This window comes from Netta rufina, assembly GCF_964035555.1.
Source record: "Netta rufina genome assembly, chromosome: 13".
Classification (NCBI taxonomy): Eukaryota; Metazoa; Chordata; class Aves; order Anseriformes; family Anatidae; genus Netta; species Netta rufina.
This window is the reverse complement of record NC_140136.1, coordinates 4732102-4752338: the sequence shown is the minus strand read 5'-3', so window position 1 is coordinate 4752338 and position 20237 is coordinate 4732102. Positions and strand designations below refer to the sequence as shown.

General features: G+C 41.6%; 1 protein-coding gene across 1 annotated transcript; it reads left to right on the top strand.

Annotated features, from left to right (window-relative positions):
- Nucleotides 1–7700: 7700 nt before the first annotated feature.
- HSD17B2 (hydroxysteroid 17-beta dehydrogenase 2) lies at nt 7701–16263 on the top strand (the record flags this gene model as incomplete). Its single annotated transcript, XM_084294644.1, has 5 exons — nt 7701–7977; nt 12311–12523; nt 12815–13000; nt 15131–15268; nt 15905–16263. 5 exons carry the CDS (start codon nt 7701–7703, stop codon nt 16261–16263), a joined length of 1173 nt encoding a protein of 390 aa, XP_084150770.1.
- Nucleotides 16264–20237: the final 3974 nt, after the last annotated feature.

Here is a 20237-nt window from a genome sequence, read left to right as displayed (position 1 = left end):
TTTGAAGCTACATGTGCATAGCCCTTAGTGATTCAGGCAAAGTGTGCATGTGCTCATCCATGAGAGAGGCTTGCCCCAGGGCTGTCGTGTACATTGTTAAAAAGCAGTTTTGAAATAAAAATTAAAAGCCAAGTGACAGTTTACAGTATTAATAAAATAAATTACAAAGTAAGCACAGCTCAGGAAGGAATCCCCTGCAAGAGATGATTTGTTTAAAGTATGTGTGTGTACTTACTCCCGTGGAATCTGTGCCCAGACTCCACCTGGGGCTTGGCAATATTTTAATATTGAGTAAAAAACTTGTAAAAGTTCATAGAAGTTGCACTTGAAAATTGGTTCACCTAGAAATTGAAGTAAATAGTTTTATGGTGTGTGTTCATTTTCACAAATCTATCGGCATGTAGATGTCTCAAACTGAGATGGAGAGGGGCTTTACAACAGGTCTAATTCTGCGGGTATGTTTATGTGTATGAACATTTATGTCAGTTACTTGAGCATGGTAGCTATGTTTGTATTTAAGAACGTACATAAGTGTCTGTGGGCTCAGGCTCTCAGGAAATGTTTAGACCTAGTGAGTACTTGGATGCTTGTTCAGGAAGCTATTTGATCATCTATCTAATTTTATATGTGTGAATAGTCACAGTGATTTTAATGGGATTAGAGATTACATCTAGATAATTTTTGAGTCAGGGGTTAAGGTTACTGCATGATATAAAATGTCTAAGATAGACAATATAATAAAGGGAAACAAAACAACAACAAATTACACTGAGTATACAGGCTTTCCATAGTCAGCCGCTTGCTGAAAGAAAAAAAACAATTTAACTGAAATGGTACCTGCCATAGCACCATCAACCCCCTCACAGATCCTGAAAATGACCTTGTGATGTCACCTCGTTTGCCCCCCCTGCTCCATGGGATGATCATCCATCCCTGAGTTACTCCTGACAGAAAGCTGGTTTTGTCAGCAGCACTCAAATGAGATTGCAGCAGTTTGCCAGCAGCACAGGCATTGCCGAAAAGCCGCGGGGATGCCCTTTGGATCAACTGCATTGAAGGAGAAATTGGTGACATTTAGTACGCAGCAAACACATCCAATCAAAGCAGTAATGTAAGTCATTGATTAAACACAGACTGAGGTCGTGATTCCTCAACAGGAAAAATACATGGCTTCACGTTTCAAAAGCGAGGGACTTGTCCTTCAAGTGGCAGAAAACAGAATGCATTTAGGGCAGGTGACATTCCGTCATGGCTGATCACTTAATGCTTTTTGAATCATCTTTCATTTTTCATCTCATTTCATTTCAGTTTGCATTTCAAAGACTAGCTGATAAGACTGTGAGGAAAATCTAAAAATGTGTTAATTTCTTTTTAGGAGGGGAGAGATGTTTTTAGGAGTTTGCAGATGGAAGGGAAGGTGCACCAGACGTGTGCATATTTAATAACCCACCTGACAATTGAGACTTGCTACCACTCCTTTCCTTTCATCCCCTTCACAGAATCCATGCTCAGAACTGAGTAACTTGAGGGTACAAACAAGAATGATTTATTCATAATGTTGTCACTATCTACTATGAATGGCAAGTTGTGTTGGTGACGTAGTAAATCCCCCTACTTTGTGGGGACTCTTTTCTGGGGTGGGGGGTGTGGTGTAGAAAGGAGTGCTGATAGACTTGGAGTTGAAGATCTTTTTTTGTCAAAATCTTGCTTTGGACAATGTTGGTCCATGGCTGGATTACTCTTAAAGGTATGATAAAACGCATGCAGCACAGATATGTTTATGCTAGCTGTAAGTTAAATTTGGTTAGATATCTCTAAGGGTGCTATAGGGCCCAGATGGCAATGGAAACTAATTGTCTACCATGAGTACCTGGAGGCCCTGATCAGCTGGGATTGCTGAAGTCTGCATCTCCATCACTAACATTACCTGTCTTAGCTACTCAATTTGTCTACGCATGCTTTAATCAGACTTCTGATTAGTACGTATGCCTAATTTTCTGTGCGCCTTCCTTTTCACATCGCTAATTATGAGTTTAACTATGACAAAAATTGCGTGACTTTTGCATGGATAATACCCAAATATTTGAAAGTGTTTTGTCATCTACTATTGAAAATTATGGAAAAAAAGTTTGGATGTATAACAGAAGTTTCTCCACACATGCTGCTGTTTGGAGACATTCAGAAGGAAACGTTGCAGAAAAAAGATGCAAGAAGTATTTTTTGCTGATGTGGATAAGGTCTGTTTGACCTATGGTTATGAAACCATCTAGAAGAAAGGCAAGGAAAATTGTTGTTGCATTTCAGAAAGCATCACCAAAGAAATGAGCAGACTGTGGGCTAGGAAATTGTGGAAATCCTTTGCATTCTGGGAACACAGATGCTTCCATTAAATTCAGAGAGGCAGTGCTGAAGGAAAGGAAAGGTAACAGTGTTGATATAATAAAAATCTTGCTGGAAAAACAAATTAATTTTCCATCCCAGACTATAGCTTACATCTTTATTGTACTGAGGTAAGACTGTGCTATGCTCAGTACAAGGCAGGGCTGGAATTGTACTCTCAGCGTACCAAAGGAGATTTTAAGGAAGAGTCTGTTTCTGTCAGAGAAGTGGGTTAAGATAAACTGCTACCTTTTTTTCTCTAACACCAGTGGTTCTATGAAAGCTGTTTTGTGTCAGTGGATGACAGAAGAAAGGCAGACAAATGTATTTTCTCATGAGGATAACATAAAGACGATTCCTGGCTAACTTCCTGAAGAGTACCTAATTGCCTTTTTATTTTTATTTTTTTTTTTGATTCCATCCTCTTTTTGGAAGATAGTGACAATTAGGTTGATAAAAAAATGACTTATTTTGGAAAGAGTGCAATCCACTTTCAACTGTTCCTGAAAGAAACAGAAGAAAACATCCCTTGCAAATACAGAGAGGATTGCTCATAATCTTAATTATTTCTCTAATTTAAGATGTTTTGTCTATTGCAGAAAATTTAAAAAGCGTGATTAGAGTTCATGTAAATAGCAAGTCAGCACTTACAGCCCAAGGGTTCATTTCATATGGCACATTATTACAAGACCTAGTCCACAGGTATAGCTGCTGCAGGCATTGAATTCACATGAGAAATGAAGACTGCAATTATTTCTCTTGAGGGTCTTATAACTAAGGTGTGCATTGTATGAGTACCTGCCAAACGGATTTATAGGTCCCATTTGACCATGGGTACAAGTTCCTTGATTCCAAGGTTCTAATGCTTGAGAAAGTAACAGGAGATTTAGCTGAGGAACTTATTATAATTATTCTTAGTATTATTATCATTATTAGCTTTTATTAGAGTTGAATATTGAGAAATAGTGAGCTGCAACTCTTTCTTCACTGCCAAGTGATCTTCAGGAACTACTATTTATCTCTGAATTCCCGGTCTTTACAATTACTCTATTTCTAAAGACAAAATCTCCAATAACTTAGAGATAAATACATATTTTATACTTTTCCTCAATAGATACATACTTTGTTCTACAAGAATTATTTTCCCTAAGTGTCTATTAATGAAGTAGTTTGACAATAGAGAAGAGGTTAGATGTAATTTTCAGCTGCACATAACCCTTTTTTTTGCACTTATTCAGTACATGTCTGTGTTTTCAGAGACCTTAATTCACAAAGGTACTTGGCTACATTCCTAGCTTTAGGCAGATGAATAGTTTTGCTGTCTTTACTGGGACAATTCATGTGCTGCAAGTTGAGTGCATGAATAGATAAATTGCTGAAGGCAAAGGATTATCTCAACCTTTGTATAGGAGTTCAGTGGTATTTGTAAGTGCAAAGTCTGTTTGCCCAAATGAGTTTTGTGTTTGCAAGGTCAATAACTTCTGCATCTAGGACGTAAAGCCTGACAAGTGCTAGTGTAGCCATTAAGTCCACCAAAATCCAAATGTTCGAAGATATGTACTCAGAAACTGTAGTCAAAGTAAATAATTTCATATTTTTGCTATTTATATATGTATTTACTTCTGAGAAACACTTTCCTATCTTGGTTAATGATTCATTTGGTGAAACAAATTCCAGTCTATTTTCTGCTGAAATTATGTTTTCCAGGAAAAACCTTGCAGCCAAAAACCAGCCCGCAGAACTTGAAACGCAGTTCCCTTACTTACAAAGGCACATGAAGCACGGTCTCTCAGGAGCAGCAGTCATTGAATTGCACAGCTGAAACACAAAAAGGCTGCATCAGCAAACAAAACAGAGCAAAATGGAAAACTGAAGGGCTCTGTGTGAACTTCCAGCCTGATCTGAAAGACAATTATGTGACTGGCAGAGAGAAAGGAAACAGAGACTGGGCAGAGATGCTTGCAGACAATGTAATTTATGTTGCAGCTGGGACAGAAAAATATCAACAGAAAACAAATATTGGATGAGGCACGTGGTACCTCTGGGTGAAGGGAAAGTGCTGAAAGGAGAAATGTTGATGAATGCATTACTGGAAAGTACAAAGGAAGCACATGAGAAACATCCAAAGAAATGACAATCGATGCAAGAAAAGGTTACAGGGACACGAAGACCTCATCGTCGAGCTGGAAGCTGCTGCTATGCTTGACAGCCATGCAGGCATAAACCAAAAGCCAACAGGAACACTTCTGAACCAGAAATGGAGCCATGCAAGGTAAAGACAGAAGAATGCTCATTACTAGGCTAGAACAGAAAAAATGCTCAGTGGTGCACTTCAAAGAAGTAACGGACAGGACCAACTTGACCACATTTCAGAGGAATATGTGAATCCAAACATAGGCTTGCAATGATGAAGATCTCACAAACTGGAGAGGTGTCTTTTTTCTGTCCTAGGGAAAGTCTTCTGAATACAACAGGGTGAAAGATGCCATAATTGTAGGGTTCAGTGAAAAACAAGCTGGATTCGGACTCAAGAAATTCTGTAGATACTGGCCATTCATGTTGCATCTTCTTTTGCCATTGTTTTAATTGACCTTCAAAGGTTATTGTAACTGCATGGCAGGACAGTTCATCCAGCAGGCTGGTCTGAATCATTCCTCTTCTGCTGTTTGTCATGACCATGGAAGCAGTGTTTAGACTTCAGTATAGAATATGTAGATTGCCAGGGTGTAAAGAGACAAGACACTGAGTTATTGTCTGATTGTTTAGAAAAGCTGGGAAGGAAGACAAATATCCTGATGAAGGAAGAAGGTCAAGCTTAGCTCAAAATTAATTAGCCCAAATCCATCCTTCTTGTAACTCAGACCTTTTATTGAAGGAACATCCTGATAATTTGGAGGAGCCCCGTGTTTGCCAGCAGAACTATCAAGAAAGAGGAGAGATAAGGATGAATATTCACAGCGTGAGTAGGCACAGCCCAGAGAAATAGAAAAGAATGTAAGCTCAATTGCAGGCTTGTGCTAATGTACAGCAGTGAGGACTGGAGACATACCGAAGTGGAGGAGAGGAGAGTGGATGCTTTCTTAAGATGGATGGTGGGCACGGGATGATAAAACTTATCTCATTGCAAAATTGTACTGAGAAATCCTCAAGCAGCAATCTGTCTCTGCTGGTGTTGGAGGACGTGCTGAGCGTACACGAGGTGGTTACTCCAAGTTAGCGTTTTTTAGCCATTTGTAGATCGTGCCCTCCTTTCCACTAGCAGCCCATTTCACGGTGTGTATTCACATGTAATTTTATTCACACGCTGCAGGCTGAGCACATGGTAAGCCTCTCATTAAAAACTGCCCCCGAGCCTTCAGTGCTTATATTTAGTATTCAATGTATAAATTCAGCACGAATTCAGACACAGAGCAGCCTGCACCAGCCCTTCCCATGGCTGCCCTGCACATTGGTGGACACAGATGGGTGTTGTGTCAGCACACAGCACCAGGTGCATGTACAGCCTACATGTGGCATCCTTGGCAATCCACACATCCTTGCCCTCCAGCCGGGAGTATGTGTGTGTGGGTGCACATATGCATTTCACTGGGGGACTTTGCAAGGGTGCATGGGGCAGAGGAGAAGGCTCAAATGGGGACCAAAATGTGGGGATGAGGACTGGTGTCCCTGTGGGCTGACGGGACATATGGTGAGGGTGGGCTGGAGGTGGTCTCTCCTGCCTCTTTTCCCACTATCCACAACCTCCAGCTCACTGTGTCCTCCTCTGTGAGAGCTGATGCTTTAAATGCCAACACGTCTGTGACCATCTCAATCACGCAGTAAAGACCAAACAGTGAGAGAAAGTAAAATTCTCCAAGGAAATCTTCACAAAGATGCTTTAGCAGAGGGCAGGGTGTAACTGACCTCAGGAGCATCACGCAAATAAAAGCAGAAGCAGTAAACGGCAAAAACAAGAGGAAATAGTTTGCACTTTTTGTGCTAGTGTTGCTGCAAGGGAAGGGATGAACAAATGTTCCCAACGTAATGAGTGACAAGCAGACCTCTGGGGTAATGTGCCTTTAAGAAAGTGACCTCACCTCTAATGTAAACGACATATAGAGGTATGTAAACATTTTTACTGGCTGTAAAAATTCAGAGTCAACAGATTTACCACCCCATAAAACCCAGAAAGAAGAGTGGAATGGAAATGCGCCTGTATCCCGTGCTAGGCGTGCACCCTGCACTTCAATCTCCCCGTGGCTGTCTAAACAGAAGTGGGTAGCAGTATATTTTCTGTCTGAAAAACAGCTACAGCACGTTAGCTTGCTGTGGTCTCAAACCAATTAGCAGGGATTTTTAAAGAGTTAAACATGCCTAAAATGCATCTCAAGCCTTTTAGCCAGCTGGATGTTAAAGCACTCATTCCTTCTTGTTTAAATAACCCTCAGAGTACACCAGGGAGGTGATAGATCTCTCAAATACAATTAATTGATCACGTTTGTTTTCAATTTGCTCTGGGTATTGAACCAGTAATTCCTGCCTAAACAGAGGTTAATGTCACCACTGGTGGTCAGCTGAGGAGTCCACCTCAGGTGTGTTAAATGTCATTGTTTAGCAAACTGCCCTCAATGACAGGCCAGCAGTCACCCATTCCCATTTTCCCTGCCACCTGAACACCTCTGAATGTCAGCGAGCCGTAGGTACCCTCTGAGTAACGGGTAAATACCCAGGTGTGCACTAAAGCAGGGAAAGTCTTTTTTGGCTTTCTGTTGAAAGAGGAGGGTGGCCCAGCACTGTCACTTGTGATGAAGCATGACACTGACCAGGCTGCCCTACAAAGCAAATAACCTCATCCCCTCATCCAGGTGCTCATTTTTGTCACTGCCCATCAAAACCAAGTCCTCTGAAACTACACCCAAAGTTTTTAGTGAGGGCATTCCAACAGTTCCTGAAAAGAAAGCAGTTTTTTTTTTTTTTTTTAAACCTCTCTGGAAAAATGTATTTTAAGCATATGAAACATACAGTGGTTAAATCTTATCCTAAAGCCAGTGCTTCGTTCCTACATCATGTCCATTCCCGCTGCTGTCAATCATTACCCAGCCAGCACATTATTCAGAAGGTGGAGCTGTCAGGCAGAAGGAATAAAAGGTAAGGAAAACCAGAAGGCTCCTGCTCCTTGCAGATGCCAAGGGTAAGTGAGATTATGTCAAACCTTTAAACGGAGTCCCCTCTCTCGCCCCACCCCCTGGCCCTGCTCCTATATAACCAGGCTGCAGCGAGCAGCACCTGCTTTGCTCTGCAGAGGTGAGGTGGGCTGCTTGTGCTTGCTTCTTGCCCAGGCGATGGATGCTCTTGCTGCCAGCCCTTTAGGATGGCTCTGTATGGGTGTCACTGTGCTTTTTGGGGCCACTGTGCTTCGCATGGCCAAGAGGAGCCTGGTGGAGAAAGGCAGCATGCTGCTCTGGAGCCTTCTGCCTGCCTTGCTGGGGCTGCTGTGTGGGAGTGTGCTGGGGGCTTACGGGGGGCTGCTGGTGTTCTGCGGTGTGTGCCTCGTCTCCTCCATGTACCTGGGTGGCACGACGCCACTGCCCGTGGGTGACAAAGCCGTGCTTGTCACAGGTAAGGTGCTGTGGGAAGCAAAGACTGGGCTTTTCTCAGAGGTGTGTTGGAAAACTTTGTGTTCTCGGGTCAGGAATCTATGAAACGTGTGCTCCCAGGGGTTTGCTTTTTTCTTTTCTTGATTTATTTGCTTTTCCAGAAATGTCTTTTTTTATTATTATTATTTTTTTCCCTTTCCCTGGTGAAGAAGTGCTCTGAAATTAAGTAGAAAAGCATCTTAATAGATGCCATTTTTTTTTAAGTGTCTCATTTAATCTTTACAAGTAGCTTTTTGGATATGCTTGTGAAAATAACTGGTTGGGAAAAAAAGCACAAGAATACTTATGATGGTCTAATTTTTTAGGAGAGACATTAATTTCTGGAAGCCCTCAGCCTACTACACTCATACATTACTTTTGTTTACTTGAATTTACTGCAATAGGTACTGGCATACAGTTATCTTTTGATGTGCGCATTTACATAGTACACGCTGTGTATATCATGCCTATATTTCAAGACACCAGGTTGGTGCCATCTCTTTGAAATGAGGTATGAAATCGTTTGGGAGTGAGTAATTTTTCTCACTGGAAATGAAAGTTCAGAGCTAATGAATTCACTCTCTGTATTAACATCCTGATCTACTCAAAACCCACTTTTGGTTTGCAGGGATGGCATTTTTGTAGTTTTATGGCTTTTCTCCTGTTTCTTCTGAAACTTTAAATGTTGCTGTGTTAATCAAACCTTTGAATTGGAGTGCCTACCTACTCGTTCTTGCACTAACTTGTTCTTTTCTTTGTTGTTTTATTTTCCATTTTCCCCTCTGAAAAGCTGAGTTAAGTTGCTTTGGATTATATAGCTAATTATTGCAGCATCTCATTTTGCTTCATGGAAATGATTTAAATCTCCCTAGCAGGCATTACTATGGGGATTAAACACAAAACTTAAGGGAGGAGAGGATGAGCAGCAAGCTCTCTCCTTGCTGTCAGCAAGGTTTTTCTGGGCAGGTGTCCGGGAAGGACACCATCACGCATGGGAAGGGAGAGTCTCTGTGCCTCTCCACCAGGCAGGCACTGGGCTCACACTTAAAAAAGGCAGGAGGATGCCCGAGTGCAAGCCTGCTCTTCAGTGGTTCTTTGGGAGAAACCGAAAATCCAAATAAGCTCTTCTTTTGGAGCTTAATTATTCCAGAGAACTGGAGTTAGGGCAATACCGGGGAGTGAAGAACACTGAGTTACATTGCAGCAAGTGAATGTTTTCTTTGTACCTGTGCTGCAACTGTCCTGAAGAAATGCAAGTTTGGACACCTCTGGCAGCTGACACATCTGAAGAGGCTCTTCTCAATCGCTCTTTGATTCCAGGCTGGTATGCAATCAATCAAACACTCCATCAATGAAATGAAGGTTTTACTCAACACATTTCTCTGCTAAATTGCTCTGTCTGCAGCCCTCATCCTCTTACTGAAAGCAAGGTGTGTGTGGCAGCGTGCACACAGGTGCAGGGCTCCTTTCCATCAATTTTGTTGTCATTTGTCTCCAATTTAGAGAAGTCCTGAGGCAGGCATTTCATGGGAAGTGGTGATTTCCCCACCTCTGTCCCCTGTTTCAGCCCTGCACAGTAGAGGAATGCTGCTGTGCTCGGAGCAGCTGCCACGTATCTATCGCTCATGAGACGGCTGCCTATGGCCAGGGCATGGAAACCTCTGCTCATCTGTCTGGGCTTTGTCATACATTGTTCTGATCCTCTTTGGATGGCCCTTGTACAGCTGCTGCTATGCATTATTTATTTATATAAAAAAATTATTTATTATTAATTCAATGGAGCACCACACCACAACTAGGGAAAACTGCCCAGTTGTCAAAAAGCTTTTTCGCATGAGTAACTGTGGGTGTGTGAGCCGTCTGAAAGTTGTTGATGAAACGTTTCTATTGATCTTCCTGCTGGGAGCGAGTGCTTTGTTGTCCTCAAACATGGTCCTGAGCATGCAGGTGCTTTCCGTGGTTTGATGGGCTCGACAGCCAGCATCTCTAAAAATGAAGCCATCATGAAGAGGCAAAGTAGCAGGGACTGAAAAATTCTTGCTTCATGTATTTTGTGTTTGTTGGAGCAAACTCCTTCAGTTACCTTGGTCTTACCATTCCTGGTGTGTGATTTGGGGTCTCTGATGCTTAGTGTTGAGCTGCTAATGGATTCTCAGCAATGACTCGGTTGTAGTCGGTACTGATTTGTCTTTCTTCAATAAATCTTCGAATGGTTCGCAGATAGTCATTTTACGTGTGGGGAGGAAGTCTAATTCTGTACAGGAGACTTAACTAAAGCTGAAAGAAGATGATGTAGTTTGAACTTTGAGTTGAAAGGTGGTTTCTCTGGACATCAATAACAGGTCTGGAACTCAAATCAGGTTTGATTTTTGATAAAAGCTGGGGATGAACCCAGCAGCAGGCACAAATAAACATTGATTTATTCTTCTCAGGGCTGCTACATCTGTCCCTGGTTCTTAAGCCCTCTGCCACTTTCTCAGTTAAAGCTGTGTTGTATGGCTTTTTCTTATGGGGGATGTAGTTTCATGTCTTCTCTTACTGGGAAGGACAAAAGGGGAAGGATTTGATCCAGAAATCTGCTTCTCACTAGAAGGAAACAAAGACACCCCACCCCCATGCCCAGAAATCCATCATGTCTTTAGGATCTTTGCAGGCCTCCTCATGTTTTCTAGGGAATTCCAAGAATGTAGGATTGTTCATTTCTTCTCTTCCAGGCAAGGGCTGTAAGAAGTGAAGCGTGATGTATACTGTGGTCTGGTGCATCTTCAACAAACTGCAGATTTCAAAAGTGCCCTAAAGCATTTTTTTTAAAGAAGGGATTAAACAGAGCATGAGTAATTTGTTTCAACATCTTGCACTTATTGATTGAGGCATTAAGTACATATTTTTCTCAAGTTACCTGGAATTTTTTCATCTGTCAGGGCTAAAGTCCCAGATAGAAGACAAAACCAAGAAGTGAAGATCTGGCATGGATTAAGATGAATTTGGCAATCAAATTCTATTGACTAAGGATTTTGGGTGCAGGAGCTGGCCTGCCAATGATGATTATAATATCCCTCTGCATGTGCTGGAGTCATAAATTAACCCTTTACCTTTCTGGTAAGGTTACATAGGGAGTCTTGTGGCCTTTCCACAAATGGAGAAATGGTTTAAAAAAAAAAAAAAGCTGACAAAAGTTCCAGCTCTTTGTACCACATTCAGGCTTCCACCTATGCTGCAGATGAGTTTGGAAGTTGAGCATTTATGCAAGAAATGGCTATTATAGGAGGTAGCTAAACCTTGGCATAATTCCACAGATAGTGCATGTCAGCACACAGACTTTTGCAGCAGAGGAGGATGCAGTGCAGTAGTGTGGGACATGCTGTTACATCTCCTCTTCATGATGTGAAAATTGCATCCATCCTTAACCTTTTCATTTCCCTCCTGATCTTGTCCCCTGCAAAACTGCTGCAGCAGTGTCCCTATAAATTCCCTTTCTGTCTTCAGAGTCCTATGTCACTTCACTGGGAGTCTTGGTAGGAAGATGGGTGAGATGCTTCCTCCCCTGGTAAGAAGCTCCTCTGTAGATGGGCAGAATGGAGAATATAGTTACAAAACACATCAGGAAATCCTTACAAGTTTCTTAAGGTAGTGGCAGCAAAATACCATGTCAAAGGCGACATGAAAACCTGTGAATCAACAGACTGGTTTGTTAAATATTCATCATTCTTCCTTGGTGGAAGAAATTGAGTGATCATGATTGTGGTTGTTGCTGTGTACTTGCTTTAGTGGTGCTTCGTGTATCTGGCAGGTCATTGCTTTATAGGTAAATAAAAAAGTTTGCAAGATAATGGTTGGGAATGTCTGATGCTAGAAAGAATAAGATGCAAGTGAATTTCTGTCAATTCCAATGCCCTGTAATTGCTTTGTCCAGCTGAGATTTCACATTAAGGTGTTTTTCCTTTTTTTCTTTTTTTTTCCCCTAGATACTTTTATTATCAGTTTTCAGCCTGAATGTTTATATTTAAACCGGTCTGTGGTTTTATTTCTTCTGTATGCATGGAGTAAGTGTTAGGATCTCTCGATGGGAGCATGAGCTGATGCCCTCAGCTCTGAGCAGAGGAAGTCTGCCAGCTTTTGCCAAACAGGCAAAGGACCAGCTTCTCCAACGCTTCTCCAACCTATGAGTCAAAACCGCTCTTTCTACTCTTATATGTTTGTGTCTTCCTTTCATCCTCTTTTTGGTTACATCTGTGTGCATTTCCAATCCTTCTGTTTTAATGGTGATGATGGTCTGGGGCAGACTGACTTCTCACGTGTCTTTTTGTTTCTTCTAGGAAGTGACACTGGGATTGGACATGCACTGGCTAAGTACCTGGATAACTTAGGTTTCATCGTGTTTGCTGGGGTTTTGAATAAGGATGGCCCTGGAGCTGAGGACCTGAGGCAGACCTGTTCCCAGAGGCTCTCTCTCCTGCAGCTGGATATAACCAATCCCACCCAAGTCAAGGAAGCCTATCTACAAGTCTCAGAGAAGGTGCAAAATACAGGTACAGCTTTTATGTTGATATATGGGGGTACTAATGTACATATTTACAAGACATGTTGGCCCCATTCTGTCTTGTGTATGTCTGTGGGCAGTCAGGGAATTTGCTTTGATGGCTCCTGCTTTTGTAGACACAGGAAAAACAGTGATGACTGCTTGGGGAGGGGGTACTGTGTATCTATAGCTACAGATCATCTCTGCTTTCATCTGGAGGCACCATCCAGCTCATCACTTTAACCTTAATGAAGCTGGTATCCTGCTGTTATAACAGCTATGTGCTTTCTTCTCTTCCCAGGGCTCTGGGGAGTTGTGAACAATGCGGGCATCCTGGGCTTCCCTGCTGATGGCGAGCTGCTCCCCATGAGCGTGTACAGGCAGTGCATGGAGGTGAACTTCTTCGGGGCCGTGGAGGTGTCCAAGACCTTCCTACCATTACTTCGGAAATCCCAGGGGAGGCTGGTTAACATGTCCAGCATGGCAGGTGAGCTGAGCTAAAGTGCCAGATAAGTTTCTGGTGCAACAGGAAAAGCAATCAACTTTCTTGCGTAAATGCTGATGAAGGTGTGGTCAGTCTCGTCTGTAAATACGCCTGTGGAGTTAGGATCTAGATAATAAGTGCAGGTTTTGCATTGGGAGGCTGTTTCCAGAAATCAGTCCTTAAAAAAGTTTAATATGGTTAAAAATACACTGCTCTGTAAAGAACATAAAATTCAGGTCTTGTATTCTAGGTGCAGTGAGGGATAGCTCTGATTTTTTCCAGGAAGATAGTTGGTTTAAAAACAAAAAACTACAAACAACTGTGTTGATTTGGGAACACATTCCAGCAGAAATTTACAAACACCTCAGTTTGCAAACCAAACCATACTGTGGAGATATCTGAATGCCATCTGATTTATGTAAAACCAGGTATTCTTCCATTGGAGTGTAAATGTGTTTTGTGTAAGTTCATGATGTTTGCCATTTGTAAGCAGAGACCATTTGTAACTGCTAATAACAAGTATTAGAAGTTTCCTTTGGGCAGCAAAGAATGTGTATTTATATTTCTTCAGTAAGATTACCAAAATACTTTTAAAAATACTTTATCCTAACATGTTTTTAGGATTATCACTTTGCTAAGAAGTGATTTTATTGATGAAAATATTAAGTGTGATATGCTTTTCAGTTTTACCCTATAAATTTGATCCTGTATTTACTAAATATGTACGCCTTTGTGACATAGCCTTCTATTCTAGGAGGACAGCTGAGAGACTGATGTAGGAACAGAAGTAATGACAGTATCTGTTAGCCAACAGCTGAGGAGCAAAAATGCTCCTTTGAAAATGAGACCTACTAGAACCAGGATGTTGTGATGATGGAAGGTCTTTCTTTTTTTGAAAGACATCATAAGGAATTACTGTATCATCTGCTTCCCAGATTTCCCTTTTTCCTGTCTGTTTGGATGTCTTTTCTGTGCAGGTGGTGTCCACTTGAATCCTGCTGTATTGCCAAGGTGGCTTGTACAGGTGTTACTTTGTGCTCATGGCTTATGTTGAGGATGTAGTATCAGCCTAGTTTTGACACTGCCATCTTCTGTTTTTAAGTCCCAAGAAGGTTTTTGTACCTGTACACCTGTGTTTATGGTTCACTGCCAATACTTAAATAAATCAGGACTGACTTATGAGAAGGACTCATTCTAGTACTGATCTGTCCACCATACCTCACAAGCATGGACAGAGGACAGACCTCTGTTTTCTTTAAGCACCCAAGTGAAGCTTGCATTTTAGGTGTTTTGAGGCAGATATCTTAATTCTTGGTGTGGGTCCCCAAGCTGTCTTGCAGGGATAAACAGAGCTTCTCTGTGCTAAATAATTTGCTATTACAGGAGCTGATAATGACATTGCTTAAATTATAGATGTTCACATATATGTTCTGAATTGAGTAAATAGCTTCCTCTTAACATGTGGTCTGAGGGTCCTTTGGTAAAACATTAGCAGAAAAGTTGGAGGTCTTGTTGTGCTGAGTCTATTCCTGCCTGTGTAGAGCTAATTTAACTGGACAGGAGGTTAGTCTGACCTCAGAGGGAAAGCATATGTGATTCAATTAGCTCAAACCAATTGAAACTAAAACTTTTTCAGATGCATACAGAAGAAAAAAAAACATACGTTTGGCCTGACATCTTCAAAGGAAAGATTCTGTGTGTATGAAGCTCCTGTGGTACATGGCTTGCTGCAGTACAAAACCCAACAAATGGCACCAGTGGCTTACCAGAAAATTCCCCTATATTGAAATGTTTTCTTTCAAGGTTCACACACATTAAGATAAGTGTTATTTTGAAGTGGGAACTTCGTAATTTGCAGCAATTTTTACCCTTGGATGCAATACACTTCATGTTTTCTGCCATAGAAAGTATCTTACAAGGTGTTACTGATAATAACTGCTCTAAGCAAGTGCTAATTTACAACTCACACTTTTTTTAACCTCTAGGAAGAAACGATTCCCTCACTGACTTGTCTCTAACCTCAGTGAGAGCCACATAATTCTGGTTGTGCTATAATCTTCTATCTAAATCACCAAAATAAAGGCTTGAAAAGAGCAGACATTGAGCTTTATCATGTTTATATTGCTCCTGCAGGAGGCATTCCGCTACCGAGGTATGCTGCGTATGGTGCATCAAAGGCAGCTCTGTCCATGTTTTCTGGAGTAATGAGGCAGGAACTTTCCAAATGGGGAATCAAAGTTGCTGCCATCCAGCCATCAGGCTTCAGAACAGGTTGGTGTTTGACATTTTGGATGGTTTATGCTTTGTCTCTTTTCCTGAATTCCAGGATCCTCAAGCAGAGCCTTGAATGATTCACAAACTCTTTTCCATTCCTCATGTTGACTATGGAAATTAAGATATACATTTTTTAATTGAATGTTGTTCCCTTCCAGGTCACTTACTTGCTCTTGACGTTACTATACATAATTCCTGAGATTTCCTCTCTTCTCCTTGCCCTGCTCCCCTCCTGCTGAGTACTCTTCCAAATCCTCCTCTTTCTCCCCCATTGCTCTGTTTTAGTTTGCCCACTTTTTTCTACTGTCAAAGACATATATTAACAAATACTGATTAGAAATACCCATAAAATGAGTGAGGACAGAATGGAAAGGGAGGGGAAAAAAGATACTGAGGCCTTTTTGAGTAGAGCTGGCAACAGAACCCCATGCTCCTTGTCTAGTCTGTGCTTCATTATTTTTCTTTTCTTGGTAAGAGCAGTTGTAACTAACCAGGAGCTTTGTATGTTCTTCATTCCTCCAGTTTAGAACTGAGCCTGGGCTTGGTGGTGGGAACAGCTTATCAGCTACTACTCATGGATTAATTTCACTTAACCTCAAACTCACTTGCTATCTCATGCCATTGCTGCTGCAGGTATACAAGGCACATCCGAGCTGTGGGCCAAGCTAGAAAAGGAGCTGGTGGAGCACCTTCCAGCAGACGTGAGGCAGGACTACGGTGAGGACTACCTGCTGGGGCTGAAGAGCTACCTCCCACAGATACCTGTGTACTGCAACGCTGACCTCTCCCCGGTGCTGAGCTCCATCCTGCACGCCTTGCTGGCCAGGCGGCCTCATGGCTTGTACACCCCTGGCAGAGGGGCTTACATGTTCCTCTGCATCTTCTGCTACTTTCCTTTCTGGTTATATGACTTTTTCATTAGGAAGTTGATGAGCAATGAGTCTGTCCCAAGGGCACTGAGAACACTGGAGGCTGAAAACAAGAATCTCTAAGGTATCCATCAGCATTTATCACGCTTAATGAGATAAATGGAGGGAAAAACTCTATTTTAACATACTGTTATTTATTGTACCGTTTTTGGTAAACTGTATTTGTGCTGCCCCGTGAGTAGAGGGAAATCTTTTTGTTAAGAATAGTGTTCAGGAAAAGTGGTAAATAAACAGAAATGGGAAATTATTCCCAGACATGGCCTATTTGGAAGAGCTGCAATGTTTCCCTGATGTCCTGATATCCTGCCTTTGGTGTGAGATATGTCATGAGGTTGTATAGTTCCTGTCTGCTTCAAAAGGCACTACTGACGCATGGACAGGTGTCTAACCTGTGTGTTTTTCTGAATAGATCTTTGAATACACGAGAATGCACACCCTTCTTAAACATTAGAAGAAGCTGCTTATTCCTATCACTTACAAATGTTTAATGTGAACACTTCTCAGTGTAGCTTCAGCCCAGTACTTTTTTTTTCCTGGCTCTTTTCCTGTTGGACCTGAGAAATGATTGATCCTTTTTTTAACCCCAACTTTTGTGAAGTATAATTATGTCTGATGTATCCTCTTTGCTGTACTAATCAACATAAATTTGGTGGGGAAAAATGAACAAAGACTGATCTTCAACAAGCAGTCAACCATTTCCTTCCTACAGTATTATAAAAAAATGATAGTAAGTATATTGGCTGCTAATCTGATATCATTGTCCTGGTCATTCTGTGTTTTGTCTTGTATATGCTTGTACTTTATTTGTAATCACTAGTAAACTCTGATCTCACTGCTGTTTTTTGTACAATTCTTTATTCAGTTTTGGGTTTATGGAGAATTCCACTTTGGAAATCCTCCTGTCCTGTATATTCTGTTACTGTTTTTGCAGCTGAGGCTTTGTGGGTGTGTCAGTGTCTATTAGATTTTGACATTCTTTAAGGAAAACGAGGCTAGAAATGTTTTTCACCCAGAAAGTCTGAGACTATTTCAATTTCCATGCCCATTTATTTCTTACTTACTTCACAAAACCTTTAATTTGTCAGCAAAATTGCATAATAAAAATAATAAAAAAAATGTTTAGAAGCTGGATTGTTCTGACTTTTGTTCTGATTTTGACACTTAGCCCTTTTGGGGATGAGCACTACAGCCAGAGAGGCTGCTCCCCTCCCTGCTGGGGCCGATCCTGTTCCTGCAGGAGAGCAACAAGGAGGAAGGCAGCAGGACATCATCTCTGGGGAAGAGGGACAGCACAGCAGTCAGTGCCCCTTTCTAGAATGGAAAGCAATCCCAAATGGTTCAAAGACAGCTTGTTGTGAGCTGGAAGGAAAGATGGGTGTGGAGGTGGGGGGCATTGGGTGTGGAGAGCCCTCCAGGGCTGCTCACAGCACTCAGGGAGGCAGCCTCTGTGGTCTGGCTACCTTCAGGTGAGGGAACTACTGCCTCACAGGTTGTCTCCATCATGGCTGGAGGTGGTTGTTTTTCACTTCATCTGCAGCTTAGCTGTAACTTAGGTGGGCTGGAATTTTGCCCTTAGGTGCCAACAAACATTATATGACCTGAATTCCTCTTAGCAGCCAGTTTGTTTTATGTGGCAATCTTCACAACAATCTTTAATCACTGCAGCATTATTTGGCAGTGGTTATAAAATGTAAAGTTTTCTCCCTTTCACTTCCTTAATAGGAACATTATCTTGTACATTGCAGACAAGTTAAACTAGGCATTTATGTGGAAGATCTGTTTATTTTTAAAAATTATTTTAACTTTTGTTTCCCAGGAAACTTACATTCTAAATAGCCATTTTACACCTCTTCATCTAACTACAAAGATATTTTAGCAAATCTCAAATAATTATGGTATCAAAGATTTTTCCTTTTTTCATTCGTATAGGGATCCTACTTTGTGTTTTAAAGACAATTCTGTTGTAACATGTTACTGAATTACCCATCATTTAATGGGTTATAGTATTAGAGGTGAGTTTCTTTTGCCTATGACTTACATTGTGAATAATCCATACTGAACAAGTCTGATGGCTGGGAGAACAGGAGAGTAAATTATGGGAGTTTGTGGCCAACATGCTTCTCTCAGTATTACAGATGATGCTAACTCCTGTTTGCAAGGATCAGTGTCTGGGTGTTTCACCTTCACTTCCTAAAAAAGCTGATCTAACACAAAACAAATTTGAGGTGGTAGGAGAGTATGTTTAGTTCTAGCAGTAGAAGATGATGTATTAAAAAAAACATTAATCACCATAACTTGGAACTATTTTCAAAGACAAGTCTAATGAAAAGCATCTGAAAACTGAAGAATTTGGCTGTAGCACTTCAGAGGGGCTAATAAATAATACTCTAAAATGTCTCTTACTAATCAAGTGTGTATAGATGTCCTGGTTTCAGTTAGAACAGAATTAATTTTCTTCCTAGTAGCTGGTGGAATGCTGTGTTTTGGCTTAGGATGAGAAGAGTGCTGACAACACCCCGATGTTTTAATTGTTGCAGAGCAGTGCTTATACCAAGCCAAGGACATCTCAGCCTTTCACTCTGTCCTGCCAACAGGCAGGCTGGGGGTGCAGTAAGAGCTGGGAGGGGACAGACCCAGGACAGGTGACCCAAACTAGCCAAAGGGGTATTCCATACCATCTGACGTCATGCTAAACAATATATAGGGGTGGCTAGCCGGGGGGAGGGGCCGGACTGCTCGGGGTTAGGCTGGGCATCGGTCAGCGGGTGGTGAGCAATTGCATTGTGCATCACTTGTTTGTACATATTATTATTACTTTCCTATTATCACCATTGTATCATCATCATTATTATTATTATTATTTTGTTATTATTATTTTCCTGTCTTATTAAACTGTCTTTATCTCAACTCACGGGCTTCACTTTCCATTTCTCTCCCCTGTCCCAGAGAGGGAGGGGGGAGGGTGAGCGAACGGCTGTGTGGTGTTTAGCTGCCGGCCGGGTTAAACCACGACAATATATTAAAGACATGTACATGCACAGTTTAAAAGGGGTTATGTGCTTCAGAAATCATGATTAAAGAGCAGATTTTATACTCATCCCTCAGCTCCAGCCTCTGGAATGCAGGTTGTGACCAAGAAGTGAATGCTGTCTGACACTTCTTAGCAAGCAAATCCCTGGCTCCCACTTTCTTAGTCTGTGTTTATTACTCTGGCTCGCATCTGTTCTTGCTTAATGTGAGCAATTGATTTTAAGATGTGTATCTTTGGTGAACCAAAAGGTGGGTTATAGAGTCATTTGTTTTTATAACTTCTTTATTCTGGTTCCCTTTGCCTTCTTTATGGGCCTCCTGATGACAGCTGTACCTGATGTGTGCTTCTCGCTTTGCATTGCAAGCTGGGGAAGAGCAGTGAAATACCAGGCATTTTTTTGTGATTATGTTCTGGGAGAAAGCCACGATGGACAAGTTTTGGTGGCCACCTGCTGAAGGACCATCTCCAAGCCTTCAGAAGCTCTGATGTGCAAGACTGTCCACATGGCTGGAGGTAAGGAAAGCAGCAGTGAAAGTATTGTGGAGTTATGGAGTTCAAATGGGGGTCCAAAAGGGGGTTGCGGTTGGAGAAAACGGGTGTTTTATTCCCCAGAACAGGAAACTCTGTGTCACTACGGGTCACATGAGGACAGGAGTGAATCCCGAATCTGCTTTTAAGCCCTGTAGAATAGGGGTGAGCAGACCTTCCTGCTGCTACACATTGGCATACTTTCTGCTGGGTACCTTGGTAACATTTATGCACAGCTTTGTTTTTCAGGCCAAAGCTGTCAATATAGTATAGCATCTATCTATAATAAAGCCAACTTTTCATTAGTAGAGGCCAAACACAGGCAAAGAGGGGACAAAGGCAACAGTCACTTTTTCTGATATTATGAGCATGATCAAAAGCTTAGTTGCTTTTAAACTGAATGATTTAAATTTGGACTACATGATTGCTAGAATGACTTCATACCAGAAGACGTATGTGAATGTTAGAGAAAATTCCA